The sequence below is a fragment of the Alosa alosa genome, chromosome 7 (genome assembly GCF_017589495.1).
Source record: "Alosa alosa isolate M-15738 ecotype Scorff River chromosome 7, AALO_Geno_1.1, whole genome shotgun sequence".
Lineage (NCBI taxonomy): Eukaryota > Metazoa > Chordata > Actinopteri > Clupeiformes > Clupeidae > Alosa > Alosa alosa.
This window is the reverse complement of record NC_063195.1, coordinates 33,972,255-33,997,429: the sequence shown is the minus strand read 5'-3', so window position 1 is coordinate 33,997,429 and position 25,175 is coordinate 33,972,255. Positions and strand designations below refer to the sequence as shown.

The window sequence follows — 25,175 nt, the reverse complement described above, 5'->3', positions numbered from 1 at the left end:
CTGCGCCGTTAACTGATTGGCAACGCCTACAAGCATGCCGCTATAAACTGTTTTGTTTGTCTATTGCCATCTCTGACCACTAGGCTTTCAAGTAGCTTATTGTAGTCGAGTTCATTTAGTTGCCTTATTCAGGGATTGTCCATTATTGTCCAAGAGTGAGTGATGCCACATTAACAATGTAACTGTGTAAATGTAAAAATGTAATCTTAACAATGTAAGAGTAGGTTGTTTTGTAACACACTGGGGTAAATAATTAACTAACTGATATTATAATGTACCATCCCCTTTGATGGAGCCTGTGGCATCACTGGTTGAAGCATTTTCTTTGTGTGAATGATCCTTCATCCTTGTTGTGTGACATTAAAGGCATGATGCCTCATGCTCTCTTGTGACGCCCAAATGACCTGTCCCATCCTAGAGCTCTATGAGGCCTCCATTCAGACAGGCCCTCGGCCTAAAGCGACTGTGGTCATCTGAGATGTGAGGAGGAAGGTCAGTATGGTCAGATGACCAAAAGTGGCGTCATTTAATGACCCATGTGCTCCAAGTCGTTAGAATGGTCCTATTTTTAAATTCCAGACAGTCGGGAGCTGATGTTCAATAACATTAGCGACTGTTTCATGCTGTATTTGTGCCTTAAAACGTGGCATGGTTATATACACAAACTCACCACACATGAATGAAAGTATATTTTGATTCCTTCTAATGTTGTCATCAGTTGACTCCATTTAACTGCGTCTGTGATTGAATGATACCGTCCAGTTGTGGCCACAGCAAATGAATGCGCTGATGAAGTGAATGCTTAGTAAATTCCAGGGAATATGGAGAGAAACAGCGTGTGCTCTCTGCAGTGACAAAGGTGCTAATTACGCTTCCTTGCTGCATGTGTCCCTCTGTTTTATAACTACAGTTAAAGACATATGGTGGTACTCTTAAAACAAGACTGATGCTCTATCTGATGCTATCTTATAGTGACACATTATTACGCCAGAGGTATTATCTGTATAATTTGCTGTCCTACACTGGCTGCCGGTGTGTGAGACAGGCCTATGTGTTGCTTATAGCTGCTGAAAACTCTCTCATCACAATAGAAAGTCTACAGAATAACAGCCATTTATTTTAACCATGTAGTTCAGCGGTTCTCAAAGGGTGGGGCGGGCCCCATTAGAGATGACAAGTGGGGCCCATGAACAGGAGGATTTTTTTTTTGTGCCTATCTTTAATAATGTCTGTCTTTTTTGACAAGGAAGATCATAGATTCAAAACAAAATAGCCACACACAAACATAGGAGTCATAGGCAGACCAACATATGAAGTATAACAATAAATTAGAATCAGCAGATTGAGACGGGAAATGAAACCAACATGCGAAAATAATATTTTAACATTACCATTTTGCCAGGGTAATGGGCTCAGGTGGGGCTTGAAAATTCCCCACTTCCAAAGTGGGGAATGATGGAAAAAGTTTGAGAACCACTGATGTAGTTTAACAGAAATGCTTTGGGAAATCAAGGAACACATTGCGGATGTCTCCACTAGGTGTTGACCAACACTCTGACGTAAGTTGTGATGTAGCTGGGGCTTTTGCCCGATGAATCCTTGGTAAGCAAACCGGTAGCGTACTCTCAAGGTAAGTAATGTGGATTAAGTAGACCATAAAAACCTTAAACAAGTTACATTATGCTCACTTTAGATGTATAATGTCACACTGTTATGTCATCCCCACGTGCCACCGTAATGATTAGGAGAAGTGGCATCACCACGTGAGTTTAACCACAGAGTGTGATTTTGGTTTACAAAGCCTAAAAAGGGGATTGCCATCAAGGGAAGCAAATGCAACAGCTATCCTTTGGCAAAACATGACATAACTGAGAGGGCTAACATCAAAAAGAAACAACCACTGACTCATATCAGGTGATAGGTGCCAGTGCCAAGGCAGTAGTAATTTGGAGAGATTGTTTTACTCTCGTAAGAATTATACATATCACCTTCAGTAAAAAGGTCACTTAGAAATGACTACTGTAGTGTCCTTGTCCACAGTCCCTCCACTGACTTACCCCCCTAACCTGAAACACTGTATGTACTTATTTTTTGCAAAGGCTGCAGCTGTTTGTGTCCAGGCAGAATGATCAAAAGGCTATTTGTGCCTAAATCTTTCCTTTAATATTTTGCCACACTCGTCTGAAACTTCTCTCCAAGCATTAAGCTTGATCTCTCAGCTAACCTGGTCTACTGACTTCTCATTGGTCTTTGCATTCCAGTTGGACCTTATGTGTGTTTTCCAATTACATTCTTAGTTCTCACTTCTCTCAAATTCTTTTTTTTTTATTTAGTCTCATCTATAACTTGTTGATTACATGCATTGCCACAATTATTTATTTCATAATAGGAGTCCCCCCTCCCCCACAGGATAAATTTACTTTAACTGAATGCCAGATTTTTCTCATTCTTCCATTGTAGGATTACCCTAATTAATCAAAAGGATTCATTCTTAAAGCCCTTTTTCTGATGATTAGCAGGGGTGCCATTAATTGTGGAGGGCACCGACTCCTGGGTAGTCCACACTGCCAGAGTTCTGTAATGTTTAAGTGCTGCAGATGTCTGACCATGCGCGTCAGCCGGGGTTACCCATGCCTGCTCTCAGGGAGCTCACCTTTAGGGGGTGGCGAGCTTCTGTGGCTCCATGGGGGGCCGTCAGCCCCTACAGGTGCCAACCTGACAGGCCTCCACTCCAACGTTCCATCAGTCCAAAGGGTCCTAGTGGTAGCTAGAGCACATGTTACAAAACAGGTGTTGCACTAAATTTATCATCTAAAATAATACACAAGAATATATTTAATTTATGACATTAATTGACCCCCCTACTTTAGAACAAATCTCATCCACACATCATAAAATAAATAATAATGTTAAATTAAATAGGATATTGAAAAAGTATTCAATACCAAGGTGAATAAAATAATATTCATAAATGTTTTAATTACGCTTTACACATTATACATTACATTTTACAATCCAAATACATTTAGTAAATAAAGAAATAAGTGCAGAGGTCTATGGAAAGTTACAGTGAATCATGTACCATGTTGTCTGACATTAATCAAATGTACCATGTTATTGACAAAAGATTAGGTTGCTATTAAGTCATTTTATAAAATGTGCAAGAGATTCAAGCACCGGCAAATCTAAATGTTTAACATTACTTTTGATTGGTAGAGATAGGAAAGGATAATACAATAATAATAATAATAATAATAATAATAATTAAAAACTAATTACAAAATGCACAGTGATTCAAATCTCATTGATTTGTGGTCATGATTTGAATATTCCATTTGATAGACAGATTAGATGTTAAAAGAAACATGTAAAAGAACATAAAAAATCTAGAAATGTTAAAAAATCTAGAAATTAAACTGCTATATACACAGTTGATCATCCCTGAACATTGTTTAAAGTTTCCACATTAGAGAAGAAATCCCCATAGATCATTCCATAAACCATTTAAGTGTGTTTCCAGGAACAGTAGATCATTAAAACACCCTGTCCACTTAACAGGCCTGGCTTTTGTAAGTGCGGGCAGTTATTGAGGAGCCCTAGGCTATTGTTTTTAGTTACTGCACAAGTCACAAGACAGCACCCTGCAATCTCGTGTTTCAATTTCCTTTTCAAAGGCATAAAAAAAAGACTTGCTGGTCTTAATTCAGTGCAAGGAAACAGCACCCTCTGCTGAAACATATAAGGACTAGCAGAAAGACAAAATGACCAAACGCATTAAAACCTGAGTCAAATAAATATACCGTAAATACAAATAAAAAGTGTCAAGAGTGTCTTAAATGTTCCATGATATATCATCACATTACATCAGTTTATCATATCCAATCTCTCAGGACATAAAAATCATACAACATATACACATTTACATACTGTTCTATTTACAGAGGCTCAACGTTTGCCTCCTCTGTTATAAAGAGTCCACTCTTATATGGTCATCCCATATAGGTCATCCCAGTGAGCGGCCTATGAGGCTGAACCTGAGTGAGTGCTGTCTGAGCCCTGTGTGTGTGTGTCAGTGTGAGGGAGGGGAGAGGTGTGTGTGTGTGTGTGTGGGGGGTCGTCAGGGCTGAGGCCCACTGAAGGTGGACACGGGCAGGCAGAGCAGGGAGCAGAAGGTGGGGTGGAGGGGCTGGATCTGAGAGGACAGCATCCGGCCACGCGACCAGTCCGCCGAGCTGTCCGGCTTATAGCACACAGACACTTCACACCTACAGAGACACGCCACATATTACTGGATCGACCTACTAAAGAATGATACTGTACTTTACATAATAACAATGCTTAGTACACTTAAAACTGTGCCACTTTTTCACTTATAATGTAATCTTCACATTTTGTTGCTCAATTAGTCAGAAATAGTGGTAAAGAAGCTTAAAGATTCAAATAATGCTACAAATAAACAGATAACCATCTGTGGTAACCATGGTGACAAACACTGGTTGTTGTGCAGTAATGCTTTTGGGTGTGGAGAGTGAGACTTTCTGTGACTGTTAGCAAATTAGCCAAACACAGAAGAACATTTTTAGGGAACATCTGCTGTTCAGAGGATCTAGTTTGTGTAGTGTTGTTTCCTTACCTGGTGACACTTTGTAGAATCTTCTTCTCATCCTGGTCCAGGCACACAGCAAATGTGGTGTTGCTGGCGCCAATGACCTGCACCTTGTCCACTTTCACTTTAGTAGTGGTGAGTTGCTGGATGAGGCAGACACAAAGCACAGTACATCTTTCTTAAGTCATGCAGTCAAACAAACACACACTTTCACACACAATTACAAACAGAATATTTTGACTCCCAGCATTCACAGAGACACTGTGTTGTTTACAGACTCTTGGCACGTGAGCATGAGAACTCATCGAGCTCATCTGTGGTCGAGTCGAGTTCCTCTGCACAGGTGCTCATGTCTCTCATGTCTCATGTCAGCCCCTGTCACCACAACAGACCTCTCCAGACACATGTTGTGTGTTTTTGTTCTCGACGTGTCTATTAACGGGCATTATTTCACTCGTTTACACTTCCTGCTCACCTGATTGTAGCCCTTCTTCGATTTGGAGTTCTGCCTCTTAAGCACTTCAGTCATTGTCAGCTGCAGACACTCCATCTTTGAGTCTGCAAAGCAACCACAGACAAACAGGCTCTCAGTTCAGAGTGCTCAACTTGACTGTGAATTAAATCTGAGCTGAGCTGTTCTTCATGTAACAGAGTAGAAACATCCACCTATAATAACCAGAGGAAATGATCATAATCTACTGATTTTCTGATGTTTTTGTCGATATTCAAATAAACATAATGTACTGGGTGGTAAAACACCATAAGATTAACGCACCGAGCTCCTCCAGGCTCTTGCAGGCCTTTGTTAGGTTGATAGACGTGCAGACCTTCTCTGCCCTCGTAGAACTACTTCTGCCACTAATAACAACCTGTGGGAGAGAATTTCAAAATGTTTCACAGTGTCACTGGCATTTGACCTATGCTGGCATTCATTCCTTCACACCCCTTCTATTGTGTCAGTCAAACCATGGGATGGATGTTACAGTTTTTCTGAATGCTTAAACACAACCGTGATTCTTATAGCACAATTTGTAAAACTATTAATACTTCTAGCAAAACCACTCACTGAAACTAAAAGCACAAACACTGCACTCAGTTTGCAATTTTGTAACACACACTTTGCACAACTGTAGGCATAATCCACTGCACAGCACTATTTTTGCGGAACTGTAAACACAACTCACTGCTTTACACTCAATTTCCAAATGATCAACACACTCCTAGCAAATCTATACACATTATTTACACTATTTTGCCAACTCTATGGCACACTTTCTCATGTGAAAACTGTTTTAGATAATTAGTTCACTTTGCAATCAGCCTAAGCACTATAAATAAGCCACAGGTAATGTACAATGGGTACAATGGAGGGAGCAGGAAGAGTGGGAAGAGAAAGAATTAGAGGAGGTCGAAGAATAGGACATGAAGGTGAAGAAGTAGGAGGAAGAAGAGGTGGAAGAGGATGCAGAGGTGAAGAAGTGAGAGGGAGAGGATGACAAGGACAAGGAGGTGAAGTTAGAGGAAGAGGACAGGGAGGAGCAAGAGGAGGACGAGGAGGGGGAAGAGGAAGGGTAAGAAGAGAAAGAAATAGCCCTTTTACAGGTAAAAAATCAGTCTACATGTGGGGTTATTGTCATGTCAGGCCTGGGTATGGCATTCCAGAATATATTTTCCCTGGTGCCTTGGACTAGGACATTGCATGTGATGTAGACGAAATTTTGAGAGAGACGACACGATGTAGACTGATGTTTTTGTCTCAGTGAAATTGCTATTTTGTGTTTTGACCTGGAAAAACACACTTGTGTTTGTTTTGATGTTTGTAAATAAACAGTTTTGATGTTTGTAAATAATCTGAATGCTCTATTTTGTGTTTTGTCCTGGAAAAACACACTTGTGTTTGTTTTGATGTTTGTAAATAAACACCAATACTTGAAGTTTGGATCCCTGTATGTTTACAGAACTATGACAAAAGTATGACCTCAAACTGACATAGTCTACCTTGTGCACAGAGAAAGCAAAAGCCAGATGTGTTTTTTATTCATACCATCAGTGTGTAGTTGGCACATTGTACAATGTTTTGCTTATTGGGTGAAAGGTTTTCCTGTTTGTGTGTAGAGTTTTGCAAAAAAAGCCATAGTTACAAAAAATGTGCTTAAGCAATCAGAAATAACTGTAAGTCCATCTCTTACCCTGTTATATGCCACCTCCAGCGTCAGAGGCACGGCTTCACGGTCCCCATCGATCCCAAACCTCTTGCTCGCAGCACCTGAGCAGCACACAAAGCCACATAAGCATCGAACAAACCAGCCAGGAACACAACTTCATACACTCAAAGGTTCAGTCTTGGTTATTGATATTGCAGCTCAACAGTCAATCAAATTACATTACTGCTTTCCATACTCCTAAAGCTCTGCATTCTTTGACTGAGACTGTTTAAGTAAGTAAGTAAGTATATATACTCTTTTGATCCCGTGAGGGAAATTTGGTCTCTGCATTGATCCAAATCTGTGAATTAGTGAAACGCACTCAGCACACAGTGAACACACAGTGAGGTGAAGCACACACTAATCCCGACGCAGTGAGCTGCCTGCAACAACAGCGGCATTCGGGGAGCAGTGAGGGGTTAGGTGCCTTGCTCAAGGGCACTTCAGCCGTGCCTACTGGTCGGGGTTCGAACCGGCAACCCTCCGGTCACCACCATCTGAAGATAGGCAGTGAACTCAGGCACAGATCAGAGAGAGGTCACCCTGCGCGGCACCAGCATCAGCGCAGACCGAGAGCTCGCACAGCTCAAACTGGTCATGGGAAAGCATGCGCGAGGTGGCCGATGGGTGACGTGCGATGTGTGCCGTGTGTTGGTGGCTGGAGCGGATGGTTGGTGGCTCACTGAACTCACCCATGGCCTTGATGGCGCGTGTCCCAGCTGTGTGGCCTAGTTCCAGGGAGTGAATGAACACCTCGTTCCTCTTCTCGCCACCAGCTAATGTGAGCTTCAAAAGAATACAAAAAAAATAAATAAATAAATAAATAAGTAAATAGATTAATTATTTACAACTAGAACATAAGTGTTTAATGTTCAGTCTATGAACTGGAATGGCATAAAAATCCATGTATACCTCCATTTAACACTATTGTTGGTTTTGGTTAAATGTTTTTGTATACTTTGTATAGTGTACTGTTAGTGTTGGTAGTGTTCTTCTGTCAGTGATTCATATCAAGTGAAGTCTTTAGAGACTCGGTTGAGCACAAACCATTATCATTCTCGGCCTATTGCTTTCAGCTTCCATGTAAATAAGTTTGATCTAGAACTTTTCCAACATGCTGGTGAAGTCCTATCACTTCAGTGTAGCAGAGTGCTAAACTAGTAGTCACTAGATGGCATCAGTTTGCAGCCTTGTACATTTCATGATCACCCACTCATCGAATCGTTTAGCTCGCCCTTTGGCCCGCCTATATCAGATACACCAATGTGATTGGCTCCCCACGATACAAGTGGCAAAAGTAACGTGCATCTAACCTAGAAATCTAGACGCACCCTAGCGGCAGCAAATTTAATTTAATTTGCTGCCCAGACTAATCTAGCAACTCTCCGTTGGCTTGCGAGCTGGAAAAATTTAATTTCGATGTTAGCCACAGTATACCCAGTACAGCTAACTACACCACAGTATACCCACTACAGCTAACTAGACTACAGTATACCCACTACAGCTAACTACACCACAGTATACCCACTACAGCTAACTACACCACTACAGCACAGTACACAGTACACACATTACAGCTAACTAGACTACACCACAGTTTACCCACTACAGCTAACTAGACTACACCACAGTATACACACTACAGCTAACTACACCACAGTACACATCTCTAATCCACCCCAAGCAGTACCTCTGCCTGGTAGAGCTGGATGAGGGTGGGCCGAGCGGCCTGCCGGCAGTAGTACAGCACCAGGTCTGCTAGGATCGGCAGACGCACTTCCAGGGAATCATCGTACGAGTCCGAGTCTATCTTCGACGTTTGCTGTGAAAGAAGTACGACATGTAAAGCAACAGTTAGCACAAGTTTGCCACCATCACCACGAGCATGAAAGCAGAGCCGTAAACAGGATGTTTGCCTCTGCCAAGCGGTGACACCAGCTCACACAGAGAGAAGAGCGCTGGGTTCTTCCCGTTGACTTCTGTTCTGCATTCTTAGAAAAGTATGAATGGGCACAATACTACAGCATCCCAGTATCACATTATGGGCTGGAGTTCAGCTGAAATAGGATCTGAAATGTGTGGCTGGCAGTTTGATGTGTTGTGTGCATACTGTATGTTCTTAGGTCATTGTATGTTTACTGAAGTTATGAAGTTTCTCATTATTTTTTTATTTCTGTGTGTGTGTGTGTGTGTGTGTCTGTGTAAAAGCCGTGTGTGTGTGTCTGTAAGTGCGTGTGTGTCTGTATAAGTGTGTGTATGTGTGTGTGTGTGTAAGTGTGTCTGTGTAAAAGCGTGTGTGTGTGTGTGTGTGTGTGTGTGTGCGCGTGTGTGTGTGTGTGTCTGTATAAGTGTGTGTATGTGTGTGTGTGTGTGTGTGTAAGTGTGTCTGTGTAAAAGCGTGTGTGTGTCTGTGTAAGTGTGTGTGTGTGTGTGTGTGTGTGTACTCTCACCTGGCACACCACACTGACGGGCAGGTCGAGCAGGCTGAGTGTGTTGCGCTCGTACCAGGGGTCCAGCATCCCCAGCAGCTGAGCGATATCATTAGTGCTGTCTTCTGGGGCACACAGACTCAGGTCCTGTCAGAACAACACACATACACCATTACACAGACTCAGCACAGACTCCGTACAGACTCCGTACAGACTCCGTACAGATTTAGTACAGACTAAGTACAGACTAAGTACAGGCTCAGCACAGACACTGTTGGTGCTCATCCCTAGCTGGCTTTTTGCTTATCAGCAGTTTGATTGTAATGAGGGTTGTAATAGATTGTTCCGTTTCAGGAGACAATACATGGAGATATAGCACTGAAGTATCCCCATGGTAATAAATGTTTAGTAATCCGAGCCAGGTCACGTACACTGTGCCCACCCATTCAGGTTAACCTCAAAAAAGACAAGTGGGGGAGGAAGGAGAAAATCTCTCATGTCATTTCCCCAGAAATCGCACTTCTTCTACCACTAACACTCTACTACTAATTCAAAAAGGGATGTTGACACAAACACGTGTTGGTCAGTCTCCTACCATATTAGAGACGGCCGTTCTCAGCGGGCTGACGGAGAGCTGCTGGGCGGCCGGGCTGGGCGTCCTGGAGAGTGTCATGGTGTGTGTGGGCGCCGCTGTGGCCGCGTCCCTCCTGACGGGCACGAAGAAGAAGCGCATCTTGAAGGAGCGCAGCAGGCGCGGGCAGCGGCTCTCGCGCCGCCGCAGGCTGCTGTAGGCGCGCGCCACCCTGCCCGCCACGTGGTCAGCGCCGAACACCACCACCCGCAGCTGGGTGGCCTGCGTGGTGCCCCCCTCCTCCTCCTCGTCGCTGCTGAGGATGGGCCGGCGCCGGAAGCAGACGTGGCGCAGGTGTGGCGCGGTGGCGGCGGCCATGCCGGCGCCCTCGGGGCCAGACGACTGGGCCGACGACAGCCTGGCCAGGTCGGAGGTGCGCACCTGCTGCGGTAGCGACATGGAGCGCTTGGAGCGCACGCTGGCGGTCAGGTCGCGGCCGTCAGGGCTGCACAGGCTCTTGGCCCGGCACAGCGGGTGGCTGCTGCGTGACTTGAACAGGCTGGACAGACGCTGGGTCAGGCGCGGCGGCGTCTTGGCCGACTTGGCGGCGTGGCCGTGGCCCGAGGCGTGGTTGGAGCCGCCGGGCCTCAGCGTGGAGGCGGGGCTCCGCTCCGAGGGGCTGTCCTCCTCCGCCTCCTCGCAGAAGTCACTGTCCGTGCCCGAGGCCGAGAGGCCGGCGGCCGACTGGCCCGCGTAGAGGGAGGAGGGCGAGCCCTCGGACGAGGCCACGGACAGCGTGGAGAACATGGAGTCCTTGGAGGCGGTGGACAGCGAGGACACGGTGGAGATGGTGGAGGCACGGTAGTCCACCAGCGTGCAGCCGTTGCCCATGAACGCGTCCATGTCCTCCAGGTCCTCGTCTTCCTCCTCCACGTCCTCGTCCACGTCCCCGTCCTCATCCTCGGCCCGGCCGGAGGAGTGAAGAGCAGACAGTATGCTGTCAGTCTCTGGGATGTTGTTGAGAACATCTGGAGGAGGGGGGGAAATCAAAGAGCACACCAGCGCTTTACTGTTTCTGTTACACATAAAGAAACAGAGGCAGAGAGCTGAGGGGCTAAACGAGACGGATTCAGACAAACAGAAACAGAAAGTCAGGGAGGTGTAGCTGAAAGTGAAGTTTGAGGTGAGAGTGGGAGTAGCTGAAATGACTAGTGTGGTGAGGGTCATGCGATGAATCTGATCTGCATTGAGGGTGTGAAAAACAAAACTCAAAACGTGAAACACGCTTTTACTAACTGCTTTAACCCTTTTTACACACCCAATGCACAGCTCAAAAGTTGTATATTCAAGTTACAATGACATCATTTATTTATTTTTTTCTGTATAAACAGTTCTATTTTGATTTACCAAAATTGTCCTTATCCCAGTGGAACACGTAGCATTTGGCTGAAGGGACAGGGATCGTCTGTAATGTGCCTACAGAAAAGAAATGGGTCACATACAAAGACATTGGCATCAACATAATCACAGTTTAACATCTTTCTATATACTTTGCATAAAGTTACAATCCAACGTGCAGCAGGCAATAGTGTTTTGAAGTCATCCCTGTAGCAAGGTGGCGGGATATCACCTAGCGACGGCAGCGTTGGCTACTCACCCCCTGATTTCCTGCCGTTGGAGGGTGGGACGCCAAGTTTCTCCCGGAGCTCCTCCAGGCCCTGAACCAAACAGGTTCGGGCTTTCAGAGGGTCCGACATGCACACGGCCGACTCCATGAGCTTGGTTACCGTGGAGAAGGCTCTCTCCAGGTCCTCCGTGCTGACAGACTGGGAAGAAAAGGACACAGATAGTGTTTCAAACTATCAAGCCAAATATCTTTGTTGATTTCTGCTTTTCTTAGGTCCCTATTCATATTGCTCTTACAGTGCTCTTTTAACACACTGACACTTCTGCCTCTGCACTGATCATTCATTTTGCTTGGCTGGCTTCACCATCTACTGTATGATGGACTGCTGTTTGTGTAAACCAGCGTTTATCATCCTCATAGCTCGAAGGATGAAGTTAACTGGGCTAATTATTCCACACAAACATAACTTACCGAGTACTTCTCACTCTGTTTAGCACTAACTCGCACCTTCTGGTGGTAATCCATGTGTCCTACCTGTAGGCTCTCTTGGATGCTGGGCAGTGGGTACTTGGTGCCCAGGCTGGACTGGAAAGCGTGTTTGATGAGGGAGCTGTACACATCCCTGCGGGAGAGCTGGACGCCGCTTAGCTGCTCCGCCACCGACAGGAACTCCACAGGAACCTCAGACGGGTTCATCAACAGCACCGTACTGGATAAATGGAGAACACAGGAATGATTTATTATTATTATTATTATTATTATTATTATTATTATTATTAATAATAATAATAATAATAATAATAATAATAATAATAATAATAAAAATAACAACTCTATTTTGCTCCTTTTTCTACATCCAAAGTCAAGGAAGAGCCTTTGATAAAATGTATTCTGTACTTTAAAAAAGATAAACTTTATTTATTACAAATGTTTCTATGCTCATTTAAAACTAATTTAAAAAATGGCTGGTGTCACATGCAGTTCACAGATAAGAACCAATTCTGAGAAAAGACACCACAGACATGTTGAAGCTGCCCTCCCTCCTCTCTCTACATGCAAGGGTGATAAAAGAAGGTGAGTGAAAGAGGTGATAGAGCCACATATCCTCTGAGATGTTTAACAGTAGTCCTCACAGAAACAAAAGCTCCTCAGAGACAAACATTATGACACTACGGAGTCTTCGTCTACACTACGCTAAACTTTCAAATCACTCAAATTGAGACTACATTGGCTTTTCTTGCCTTGTAGGTTTGTTTTCCTGACAAGGACATAGATGGATAACCTGTAGCCTACAGTGTGGTAGTCACTCTGTCACAGGTTGGTCCAGGTTGGCCCAAGGTTGGCCACGTGGGTGAAAAGACTTAAGTGCAGATAGAGGAAGGCAGTCTAAGAACTGATAGAGGAAGGATATGAGCCACTCTGTGACTCTGAACAGACAGCGTGAGTAATGGGAGGGTGACACAACAGGACATCCTTGCCCTTCTGGGGAAATCACGTGGACTTACATGGTCTTTGCGTAATGCTTGGAGGTGGTCAGGCCTTGTTCCTCCCTCACCAACCTGTGGTATGAAATCCCTGGAGCGAGAAAGAGATAGAGAGAAAGAAAACAGAATGAGAGAAAAGAAAAAAACAGACTTCAGTGAGTATGGTCTGTCCATAGACTGTATATATAGAACAATGGGTCTGTCAAAACGAAGATCTCCTTTCCATCAACGTCCGCCAAAGGACAACCACACAAAGTGAGAGTGAGACTGAGAATGGTTAGAATGTGAAATACCAAAAAAGACCGATGACTTCCCCAATTTGCCCTCTCATTCACCCTTTACTTAAAATAATGACGCACTCCCGAGTTACACTTCTGTAATCTGGTGGCATTATAATCAAAACAGACAAACAAACAAAGAACAAAGTAGGGGTGGACTGTGGTCATGTAGGCCAGACATTCCTCCTTCCAGAGGTTGGCCAAAGATGCATCATTTTTTTTTCAAGCCAGAAGGGGGCAGCACATGTTTTTGAACACAATACAATGTATAAAGATGGACACTTTACTGTTTTATACATTTTTATACATTGTATTTCCCCAGGTGTAATAAAACATATTATGACTTTATGATTTCCCCTTGCATATTTACATATGCAAACTCTACTTCTGTGTGGATAAGCCTGAGGCCTACTGAGGAAGTATTAAGTCATTATCTGAGGCCAGCTTTTTGCATCCTGGGGAGCTGTTTACCCAAGAAGGTAGAAGGTAAAAATACATCATGGCATACATAGCATACTTCTGTGTGTCTGTCGTCATCGATGGTGTGTGTGTGTGTGTGTGTGTGTGTGTGTGTGTGTGTGTGTGTGCTACCTGGGGCTCGGAGTTCCTGTTGGAGAGTGGACAACAAGCTAGAGCACACTCCACAGTAGGGCTCTGGCCAGGTCAGGAAGCCATGGAACACCTCGTACGCTTTCAGCAGGAGCTCCCCGTCAGCAGGGCAGAAGGGCATCTGGACACCGAACACACATGCCCACATGAGCCCAACGCCACAGAACACACATGCTCACATGAGCCAAACACCACAAAACACACATGCCCACATGAGCCCAACGCCACAGAACACACATGCCCACATGAGATGCCCAGATGAGCCCAACGCCACCACAACACCGCGGTTTACTAAACACTCATGACATGTTGTGCCCTCAGAATATACACATATACTGTGATGGACTTCTTAGTAATGTATTCTTTTTCTCTCTTTTATACACTCTATGGCTGTCTGCCTATTTGGATACTTGGAACTAATGTCTATTTGGAGGTGTACATTTAATTTAGTTAACTTAATTTAGTGTATTTTAATCTTCAGCTTGAGCAATCCTTTAAAAACATTCTGGAGTGAACCTAGTGGTAAGGCTGCTCAGTTGACAGTTAATTTCACTAATAGCATTTCACTAATGTATTAATGCATTCAGGAGCTTATTTTCTATCGAATACAGTAAAGTACACCCAATCATAATAGGCTACAGTCATAATCCATAAACCCAAGTGACATTAGCTGCTTGAACCACCAGAGTTGAGTTTCAGAAACACTGAGAGGTGGTGAGAATGTGCCTCTGTGGTGTTCAGGTGCAGTGTGCTGTCTGACTGCGGTGTGTCTGTGGCCTCACACACACACACATACCTGCTGGAGATAGGAGGTGAACATGAGTGCAAGCGGCGCTACAAGCTCATACTGACAGTGCTCCTGGACCTGTGAACACATGAACACACAAGGCATGAGAGGTTGAGTGTGTGGACAGACAGACAGACACACTCACACACACGGATACAAACACACACACACACACACACACACACAGAGACAGACACATACACACACACACACACACACAGACACACACACATACAGAAATACACAGACACATACACACATACACACACACACACACACACACACACACACACACACACACACACACACACACACACACACACACACACACACACTCACCTCTTTGGCCTTCCTCAGGATCTGCTGCAAGAGGATGAGGAAGTTGTCTGGGTCCCTTTTGACTAGCTCTCCCAAACTCCATCGATTCATACACCATCCAACTGAGGACACACACGCACGCACACACACACACGTGCACATGCGCACGCACACACACAAATACACGCACCCACACACATATGCGCAAACACACACATAGGCGTGCACACACACACACATACGAATAAATGCACACACACACACACACACACACACACACACACACACACACACACGCGTGTGAAAAAGCGAATAAAAGCCTGAGTTTGAAACTAGGACAAAGATAATGAGAGCATAGAGCTTCCTCTAGCAAATAAATGATAGAAAACCCACCGTTGCAAACAACCCCTCAAAAACTTGCTAAGCCCTGCTGCAAAATGCAGACAGGATATGCAAGAGGCATCCAAGCATAGGAAACCTGTCCTTATCTAACTCTGATCACAGTTTCAAACACATCTGGAGGCTGTAAACAGTAGTGGCTCATTCCAATCAGGTATGGTAAAATCTCATCAGATTTCCTCCCTTCCGAGTATTGTACGTCTCTTCATTATGAACGAGTATCTCAGAATCTATAATGCATCAGATAATGCTGATGATTATATTGATATCTGTTCACCTTGAATAAATGTACAAGAGCATGGTAATCAGTGCAATACAAAAAAATACCCATCTCAAAATACTGTAAAGAACTATTCTTTCTATTTTTCTTGCTGTTAATAAAAACAGGCTCTATTATCCGGACAGGACTTATCTCCAAATGACTTGGGCCTGACTATAGTCATCATGGCGCAAATCAAGCACACATCAAATAAACATCTGCTAAGTTATGGTTACATCACTCAGCAACGGACAGCTTGTTATGTAAACCATATCAGCCCACGTTCTGTTGAAGCCGTCTCCCGCATGGCAGATAACACCTCACTACTATGTAGCATAAATGCAGCCTCTCTTGCGGCCTGGCAGAAGTGTGCCTGAGTGCGTAGCCTACTATATGATGGGAGTGCTGTGTGGGCGGTGCCCCAATGCGCTGTGCCTGCATGCGCTATACCCTCGGTGTGGTCTATGTCTCAGTTTCCTCCTCTCACAGGATGACAAACACTATGCTCTTCCTCCCTCACGTTCAACTACAGCAGCACTCCCACTTAGACGCAACAGCCCACAAACAACCAAGCAAAAGTGTGAAGCTGTGCTGTGAATAGCATGTTAAAAACAATGACTATCCTTAGTTGTTTTGTCTCATCTGAACTGATTAAAGGGGGGGAAATCTGTTGGAACCATAGATAAGAATAATGAAAACACAAGATTAATAAATCACACCTAAACACTAGTAAATAATAAATTGAGAGCTGTGTATATGATAGACATATATGTATGTGAGTAAGATCCCATGTTACATGAACAGCGTTGGGTAAGAGAACGTTAAAACACCACTAGTGGCGTGTAGATATATGCCCCTTCGTGAGGCGCAGTTTACCGTTCCATGGTTGAGGCAGGCCGTTGATGTGGCCGAGTCCGTCCAGACATCGCTCCAAGGCATGCTGGATCCGGTCCTCGGTGCACGTGGTGTTCTGCATTTTCAGTCACAACCTAAAGCATTATGAAAGAACAGGGATCAACGTCATACTTACACTTAACTAAATTTATAATGCATTTAATCAAAATTGTCTGTACCTTTGTGTTTTATATAACTGTCCATAATAATGAGTGCTACATTTAAAATTATACTGTAACTAATAGGTTAAATATCTAAATGTCATTCCATCTAGTTCAATAACTTGCTGTTAAAACATAGGAAATATCATGATGGAATGCATTTCTTTTGATCCAGGGGCTCTGATACATCCCATAATTCCACAAACAAGAACCATCTCTCTCTCTCTCGCTCTCTCACACACTCACTCTCTCACACGCACACACACACACCCTACCCTGAAAAACACCAGCTCTCCAACAAGGAAGACTACAGCTGACTGGATTTGCATCCCAGTAATGTGGCAGATAATATGCACCAAGTAGGAAAATGCCCTTGTTTGTTTCGAAGAACACAGCGAGGCACAGGGAATTTCAGGTGAACTCAGAACACAAACAGCTTGTTTATTTCCTGATAGCCATAGTACAGGCACCTGTACCTCCAGTCATTTATCAACTTATGTCTACAGGGGACTTCTCCTCAGCCACCACACATGAAAATTATATGATGCATTACTCCCCAAACCAATCATGTGTGTACTCTGTTACAGAACCCTGAGTGTTTTCATCAAAACATTGGCATGTTTGGGATTTTAAGAGTTGCCTGACAACTATTCAACATAACCTTGTAATCAGAGGCTACGTGATCAGAGATTTTAAACAGGTTATTTGCACTGGTGTCATGGGACCCCTTATGATTAGATGAGTAGGTCTAGTCAACTATGCAAAGAAAAAAAATGATTAAAGTTTATCAGTCTTGTATGACCCAGTATGGCCCCATGTTTGAAAGCATCCTTGGAAACATTTCCAAAATTACACTATGAGCAGGCTATAATAATTGGCCTATATCAAGAGGTTTAGCATCTGTGGACGACATCATGTGTTCATTTTAGAGGAACCTTCACTCAAAAAGACCGCAAAATTCCCCTCTGAGAAAACCAAAAATCCCCTTCACCACTAATGCGTGATATGTTGGTATTTAAAGACAGATAACCAACCTCTATGAGTCAGTTCGCTCAGGCAGTACTCTAGCAACTGTCATCCATAAGACTATGGACTTGCCACAAGTTCAGTGGTAAACATGTAGGTCCTAATCTAATCCAAATCATAATGTATTTTACCGTAGGTCTACTCTATAAAAGCCCATCCTGTACTGGTCTGTCCATAACTCATCCCCTCTGCCCACTCTCTTCTCCAGATAAATATAAACAAATAAAAATTGTGCAATTAGTGATGATGAGGTTTTGTACGGAGATGTTGTTTTTGTTCTAAGCACTGACAGACAAACAAGAGACGCAGCAGCATGGTGCGTTCTCTTCAGTGTGGTCATTTAATTCAGTCTCAAAGCATAACGATAGACTACAATATGAACGTGAGGTAAGTAAGCAACTTACATAGTCTGTTGCATCATTTTCTTAGAAGCCGCTTTTTTTGGGCTTCGTATCCTTCCATAGAGCTGGTTGCATTTCTCTCCCGAAACCTGGCAACAGCAACACTGCTGCAAGTGTTCCCGATGGTTTCAAATAGGAAGTGCGTATAATAACCTACAATCGCATTGAATCTGAGTAGCTCATGAGAGAATGCCGAAGCACAGTTAGCTTAGTTAACTCAACTAAACCTGTAAGCAACCACCATCATCTTGACCTCAACAAAGGCCTACTAAGCTTTCATCTCCAGAACTTCAAACGAGACGTAGGCTATTCGTCCTTTTGTGATGTCGGGCCCTGACTGACTGACGCACTTGTAGTTCTCCTCAATGTTGGTTTAATGGTAGCGTTAGAACCAGGGACGGGCAAAATACATCAAAATGTATGTTCAAATAAAATACCAAATACCCTAATTTGAAGTGTATCAAAATACACTTAGTTAACTATAATCAAAGATGTCAGCTGTGACTCTGTGAGGTTGGTAGCTGGTGGAGGATTGAGTCGAGTTCATCATGTTAGGTGATGGCCTACATGAGGTAAGTCAACTTTTTGTTGCAGGGGAACCACATGCCTGTAACCAGTTCCATGTGTTCTGATTATGAAAGTTCTCAAGAAACTTGACATTGGTCAGCACCAGTAAGATGCTACATTCATTGTTTTTTCATTACATTACCAAAATTGCTTTTACCAATTTTATTTTAAATACATGTATCATAAATACTGCCTATGGTTAGAACTAACTCTACTAAAAATGAGATTTTTAGATTATAGCTATGGTGAAAATGGAGAAGGGTTATTATATCAAATTAATTTGATACGCTGTTTATTTATTGTGTTGATTAAAGAAACACTAAACGTTGACACGTTTATGAGTATACTTTTTAGTCATTACAATAGGCCTATACACTTATCATTTTGCTATATCCTGCATTGACAGGACTAGATGGATCTGTGCACACTTGTGTTGTTTTAATTCATATCAGTTTGTTATTGCAATTACTTAAAATTCATGTTCAGGGGAACAACATTTTGTTTCTATTGCACAACAGTGCAATAAAGATCCACTGATATCTCACTGCTTCATTGTATCATCAGGATCAGACAGACACACTGACTGACATGGATCCTCCTAACAGCTGGAAGGTGTGAAGTTGTTACAGCCTAGCAAAGGAGGCATGGGTGCTGCAGTTCCCTCTACTGCAAGGTCAGCCGAAAACACAGGGTGAGCGAGGTGTGTAGACCCTGTTGTGCTAAGAGCTCTCCGGGTACACCATGCATCATCAATGGAAGTAGTTAGTGTGTTAGTGTTTCTAGAGTAAAGGCCATAATCAAAGACCAATGCTGCTTGCAGTGAACTGTTCATCAAAGGTTCAGACTAAGGCTGCGTTCACACCGCAAGTTTTTTGCACACCGGATTTTTTGCTCAGATCCGAACTGTTTGCAGTTCCGAACCGACCCGCATGCGCAAAATAACAATGACATCAGCAAACTCCCGCAGGCCATAATTGTGACAAATGTTGATGTAGATTGACATTAAAGTCACATCAAATCCGTATTGGTTGTTCACACTGAGGCCGCATTGAAAAAAATCAGACCTGGGTCTGATTCCCCAACACTTTGATAACCCCAACACACACACCAAGACCCCTGGCAGTTGGGTTAGCCCCTTGAGCTGTGGATCTGCCCAAGGTTTCTTCCTTGGTAAGGGAGTTTTTCCTTGCCCCTGTTGCTCTTGGGTGCTCCTTGTTGGTGCCCCCCCCCCAATCCCAATCCTCCCCCACCTTTCTTATGCAGCCCTTGCCACTTAATCTACTAAACCCCTCTTCTACTGCACTTTTACCCCATAAATGCACAAATAGGCTGACACCAGACATAATTTCACTGCATTTCTTACTTCCAGTAACTATATGCATGTGACAATAAACTTCCTTGTATCCTTGTATCCTTGATTCAGGACCACATATGGAAGTGGTCTAAATCTGGAAATCTGAAAAAAAAACAGATCTGGGCAAGATTTGAGTGTTCACACTACTTTTGAAGAAGTCTGACCTGGTCACTTGACCCCCCAAAAAATCAGATTTGGACCACTTTTGTCTGCAGTCTGAACGTAGCCTAAGTTCAAAATCACACTGCCTCGTTATAGTCCTTGGCCAGTCCTTGGTTTGTTTTTACAGGCATATTATGATTCTTAAAACACTCAATTTAATATTTTCTAGCTGAAGGTGGCAACAAATATTCATTCTTTAAGTCTACATGCAAGACGTTCATGTATGGAAGTCATTTATCCGGGCACACACATATGACTAAAGGGAAGCATTATTTTCTCTCTATTTTTAGGCCAAATGGGGCTTTTGGACAGAGTAATACAGGAAGCTGTCATTGTGTGCAGCTGAGAGGGGATGAACATCAGGGGTTGCACATCAGTCCAGCACAGCATGGGGAAATCTGGGGTAGACCTTTCCGTGGCCAGGGTCACCCCATTAAGAGCAAGGCCTGGAAAACCAGAGGGGAAGCAAAAACGTGACCGCAGCCGGCAGTGGGCAGAGGACTGCGTGCACCGGAGAGAGGGAGAGAACTGAAACTGTGCCACAAGCCACTGTTTAGAACAAACAACAAAACCTCATACACAGCCCGGCGCGGCGGCCGAGCTCGAGCCCGCTCTCTGTGAATGGAGGAATCCACAGGTCTCACGGGCGAGCCCCACAATAGGTGTGTGGGAGTTGACCTTTTTTTCATCTGGTTCTTAATGACCGAGGGGGTGGCTGCTGAATCGCTGCCAGCAAACTCTACAGTAGCGAGGAAGGAACCAATTCCTCACTGTTAATGGGATGGCTGGGTGGGTAATAACTTTGAGCAGGGATATTACTTTAATGGAATAGGGAAAAATGTTCTGCTTAAGGATGGTGACTGACTCAAAGTTCATCCAAGTGAATCAGGCTTTATTCACCAGTCCTTGGTAACTGTGTTCTATTTGAACCGTGGGTTGCACAAATGAAGTCATATTCTTTCATAAGAGGATGTGAGCACGTCCTTTTGAGTGTCAACAAGGTCACTTCCACATTTTGAGATGTTGCAAAAAGAGGGAAGAAAACAAGCTACCTGATGCAGCTCTGTAGTTTCTGAACACCAGTATGGCCTTCCTACCCTTTTGTTAACATAGGACGTGCATCGATATTTTTCTATTTAATTTTTGCCTATCCTAGTACTGTAGGTGGACTTTTGTTTTATAATTTTTCACTGTCACTGGTGATGGACCAGAGAGGCGTAGAGTGGAGTAGAGGAGAAAACAGTGATGAATGTCTCTTAAATCTTCTGAGGAGCGTATGTCTCTGTCATCAAGACTAACCACCAGTGTGCATGAAACTTCATGTTTTGTATATTACCGGTATATGTAAACTCTCTAATGTCTTGATATGGCGTCTCCTATATAAGAGTCCCTTAAGGGGTGACATTAACTCGTCCCTTAGTCCATTGAGGACTAATAAATGAATTATTGGCTGAAATAAAAAATAATCAGTCACCGCTGAGCCCCAGTGGGAAGGGGAAGCGCTGGATGATCGCCAGCTCCTCCTTTTCCCTCCACCATAGTTCTGGAAAAATCTAAATATCAGCCTTTGCCAAAGCCAACAGGGATAGTGAAGTCTTTTACACGTAACTGACGGCAGGCTGGGTCTGTGGAGGGCCTAGCGGCCCGGCGGCTCGGCCTCCAAGGTTAAGCCGTCTGCATGAGAATCTTCACAGCTTTGTCTTTCCCCTTATTTTTTGGTTGCTTGATCGCATTTCCAACAGCCCCAAACAGGAAGTGTGCTTCCCAGGTCTGCCGAGGAAACAGGTGCTCCTCCATTGTTGTGCTGTGATCGCTCTCTGTGATAGACTCCCACAGGCGTGGGGGGCTGCCCTGCATTGTGTACGTCCTCTGATTGATAGGGTCCAGTATCCCCTTGACAACTCCACCACCAAGCACCGTGATACAACAAATGCCCCCTTGTGTACCAGTCCTGTAAGGAAATAACAGCCATCTAACAATGCCGACGCACTGTAAGTCTTCTTCCCTTTTGTTTCAATGAGCTACCGGTGCAAGAGCAGCAGGCCCAGGCTCAGCAGGTACAGTAGGATGCGGGAGCTTAATCATGGAGCAATATTGGCCATGGGTGGTGGACTGACACAGTAGCCATTTCCCCACGCCAGGCGGAAATGTCCAGCTGAATGCTTTCCTGTTGGCCTCCACTGACACCCATGAGATTTTTTTAATGGCCTAAATTTAAGACACCTTGCACTTGGCAAAATCAAGGCACCTATGCCCTTTTTTTTTAATTCACGTACTTGCCAGTGTGGAAGTTGCTGTCATATGTAGAACAGATTGAGAACATGAAGGCTCACAGTTTCCCTCATGGTGTTTGTTCATGCATGGTTTAGGGTTTATAAATACAGGCCGTTTGTCCTATTTCTTTTTTTGGAGTCTGCTCTCATAATTGTGGTCACGTGGTATTAGAGGCAGTGACAAAACCCCAAAGCAACCATGTCGCCCTCAAAGGATCACCGCTCCTTTTTACAGGAACACACTTTGGTGGACTTTGGCACTTTTTCCATGAAACCCATACAGCCACATCACGCAACTTCCCACAGTTTTGCCTCCAGCAGCAAGCTCTCCACTTCATTACTTTCAGGTGCATACCAAGTTATGGCAAGTGCAAGGCTTAGTGAGCCATTGATCATTCCTGAGCTATTTTTGCAGCCTTTTCTTGGAGTCCTTAAAAACATCAAGCCGCTTGCAGATGGTTAAGATTGACGATGGCAGACTCACGAGGAAATAAACAGGATGAGGTGAGGCGTACCTCACTGAGCAAACTCCTCAGATGTCATGTCTAACAACACGTGGCTGCGCAAAAACAGGTGATTGGGTGTGACAGTATGAAGACCTAAAGCTAGAGAGAGCAATCTTTTGTGGAAACACATCTTGCTTTGATGCTCTAAAAACGATAGGAATCTTCTAGGGCACAGAGATATCCATAGTGGAGAAGGCCAGTCAAACAGTGACAGGAAAGAGTCTTCAAAAGGAATGAATTGTTAAGATATGTAGTCAAAATAGAAAAGCAGAAGTATCCCAAGTCACGCATCTAGCTCAGTAAAAAGCTGTCACTACACAAACAGCTAAACAGAATGCAAACAAAACAACACTTCCCTGAACATTATTGGAATGATTGTCCAATTACATCAAAGAAGAAGTAAACAGCTCCAGCATGACATTGTGTCATGTGTGTGTGTGTGTGTGTGTGTCTCTGGGTGCGTGAGCTTGAGGGGCTGTGCAGAGGCGGAACCACAGATTTAATTCCTTTTAGTGTTATGAGCCATTGTTATTCTGTTGGTTCAGCATTTACTTTTAGCATGCAAATGCACCCAGTGAGTTCCCAGCATCGGGGGTTCATTACCACACATTTACAAATGTAAATTCGGGACTGTAAATAGCCTAGTGCTCTGGCAACGTGAAAACGCTGATGCTGTGGAGAGACCTCACTAGGATGAGCATGACCAGCCCAGCTGTTGGTTTTCACAACACAACAGTGTGGTAACAAACGTTACCACAAATGACCACACAAGCACATTCACTTTATTCAAAACCACACAATTACACACAATATTAAAACATCAGCTATAAACGGTCTCCTATATGCCTCAATGCTCAGTCCTGGACCCCATAAGGAGTCCTACGGAGAGACTCAATGCTCAGTCCTGGACCCCATAAGGAGTCCTACGGAGAGACTCATGCTGACATCCTGCCCAGCTGGGCTGCAGAGACAGCTGGTGCAGGTTGCTTACAGATGTCAGCTACGGCCAGATACCAATCTGACCTCTATAACCACTATGACGGTACACACAGTCCTCTCAGTATCTGACCGGGTAGGCATAGATAGATAGATAATTCAAGGGTCTCAGTATGGGATAGGTCTGTCCTCTTCTGAACTCATCAGTGGCTAATTAGTGGTCATCCATAAATGTCTCCTCTAAATGTCCATTGATGGTCATGCATTGTGTTCACTAAACATTGGCTTCCTTCAGCTATGCCATCTCCATTTCCTTTCAATGAGACTACAGTGAGAGACTTAAGATTTCATTGTACACTGAAGAAGCTGTTTTCCTGACCCAGTTCTCACTGTGGCCTTTGGCAAGAGCAGGACACAATATTAGGAGGACAGTCTCTGCCAAATGCCTTCCCATTGTAGAGTCCCAGTGAGGTTAATTGTTATGACACCCTCAAACACAATGAGCTCACCTACCCCTTTGTCTTTGCTTGTATACAGTACCCATAAGTGCAGATGTAAGCTAACGTGTAGAGACGCATCTTCATTTATTGCTAATAATTAATGTGGACTAAAATTACAAAAGTGTTTCGCCAACTGCTCACCAGGTATTTGTGTCTTCAGTCAAATAACTTCCTACATAACTTTTCAAAAGTAGATCAACTGTGTGATAGAAACCTGTGAACATTCCTTTGCATGAGCAGTACTCTGAACTAGCTCAGGCAGCCGTTACCCCCAGCATCACCTTTCCTTCATCACAGAGCGTTATCAGGTGATCAGAAATACACACGCGAACGTGCACGCGGTCCAGCAAGCGTGGGCCCGGCCACTCACCTGCTGTTACTTGCCATCACTCATGTCAGTCCTGTGTCAGCAGGTTCATCAGGTTCAAGCGAACGGCCACGGGAGAGTGTCGTAAAATCCAACAGTCACAGGCGCAGGAGCTGCTGAGGAGAGCACATCACATCCTTCTGTGCTGCTGTGCCATACTGCAGCCAGCCAGCCCCAGCCTTGCAACACACACACACACAGAGCGAGAAAGAGACAATAAGAGTCCTCCACACTCTTGTCTTCTGCAGCTCCGAATGACAAAACAGGAAGTGAAGGTGGAGAGGTGCATGAGCACAATGAGGAAGACATGGGGCCGAGCGAGCGTCGCTGGGAGGGGGAGGGGAGTCCACTCCCACATGGTGACGGAAGTTGTTTTTCTGGTGTGTGTTATTTTTATGAATTAGTTGAGTGGCTGCTTTTCAACATACACGTTTTGTCCTAATGAAGTGGATAAGGG

The 25,175-nt window shown here is 44.1% G+C and overlaps 1 protein-coding gene across 2 annotated transcripts; it reads right to left on the bottom strand.

Moving 5' to 3' along the window:
• Positions 1–4,114: 4,114 nt before the first annotated feature.
• Positions 4,115–24,974, bottom strand: pik3r5 (phosphoinositide-3-kinase, regulatory subunit 5). 2 transcript variants are annotated; one of them, XM_048248239.1, is made up of 18 exons: positions 24,722–24,974; positions 16,448–16,560; positions 14,935–15,035; positions 14,605–14,673; positions 13,791–13,929; positions 12,943–13,012; positions 11,972–12,146; positions 11,468–11,636; positions 11,218–11,286; positions 9,835–10,838; positions 9,261–9,386; positions 8,501–8,632; positions 7,503–7,596; positions 6,796–6,872; positions 5,382–5,475; positions 5,082–5,164; positions 4,634–4,749; positions 4,115–4,265 (listed from the first exon to the last, which is right to left on the bottom strand). In XM_048248239.1, exons 2-18 carry the CDS (start codon positions 16,545–16,547, stop codon positions 4,118–4,120), a joined length of 2,766 nt encoding a protein of 921 aa, XP_048104196.1. In that variant the 5' UTR covers positions 16,548–16,560; positions 24,722–24,974; the 3' UTR covers positions 4,115–4,117. The 2 variants fall into 2 exon arrangements, with proteins under 2 accessions (XP_048104196.1, XP_048104197.1); XM_048248240.1 differs by lacking the exon at positions 24,722–24,974 and adding an exon at positions 18,057–18,332.
• Positions 24,975–25,175: the final 201 nt, after the last annotated feature.

Excerpts from the sequence above, each read along its gene's own strand:
- pik3r5 (XM_048248239.1), bottom strand. The coding sequence starts at position 16,547 with ATGCAGAACACCACGTGCACCGAGGACCGGATCCAGCATGCCTTGGAG. Across the intron at positions 15,036-16,447 it reads CCTGCCTCAACCATGGAACG|TTGGATGGTGTATGAATCGA; the intron begins GTAAACTGCGCC and ends GTGTGTCCTCAG. Across the intron at positions 10,839-11,217 it reads CTGGGATAAGGACAATTTTG|ATGTTCTCAACAACATCCCA; the intron begins GTAAATCAAAAT and ends CCCCTCCTCCAG.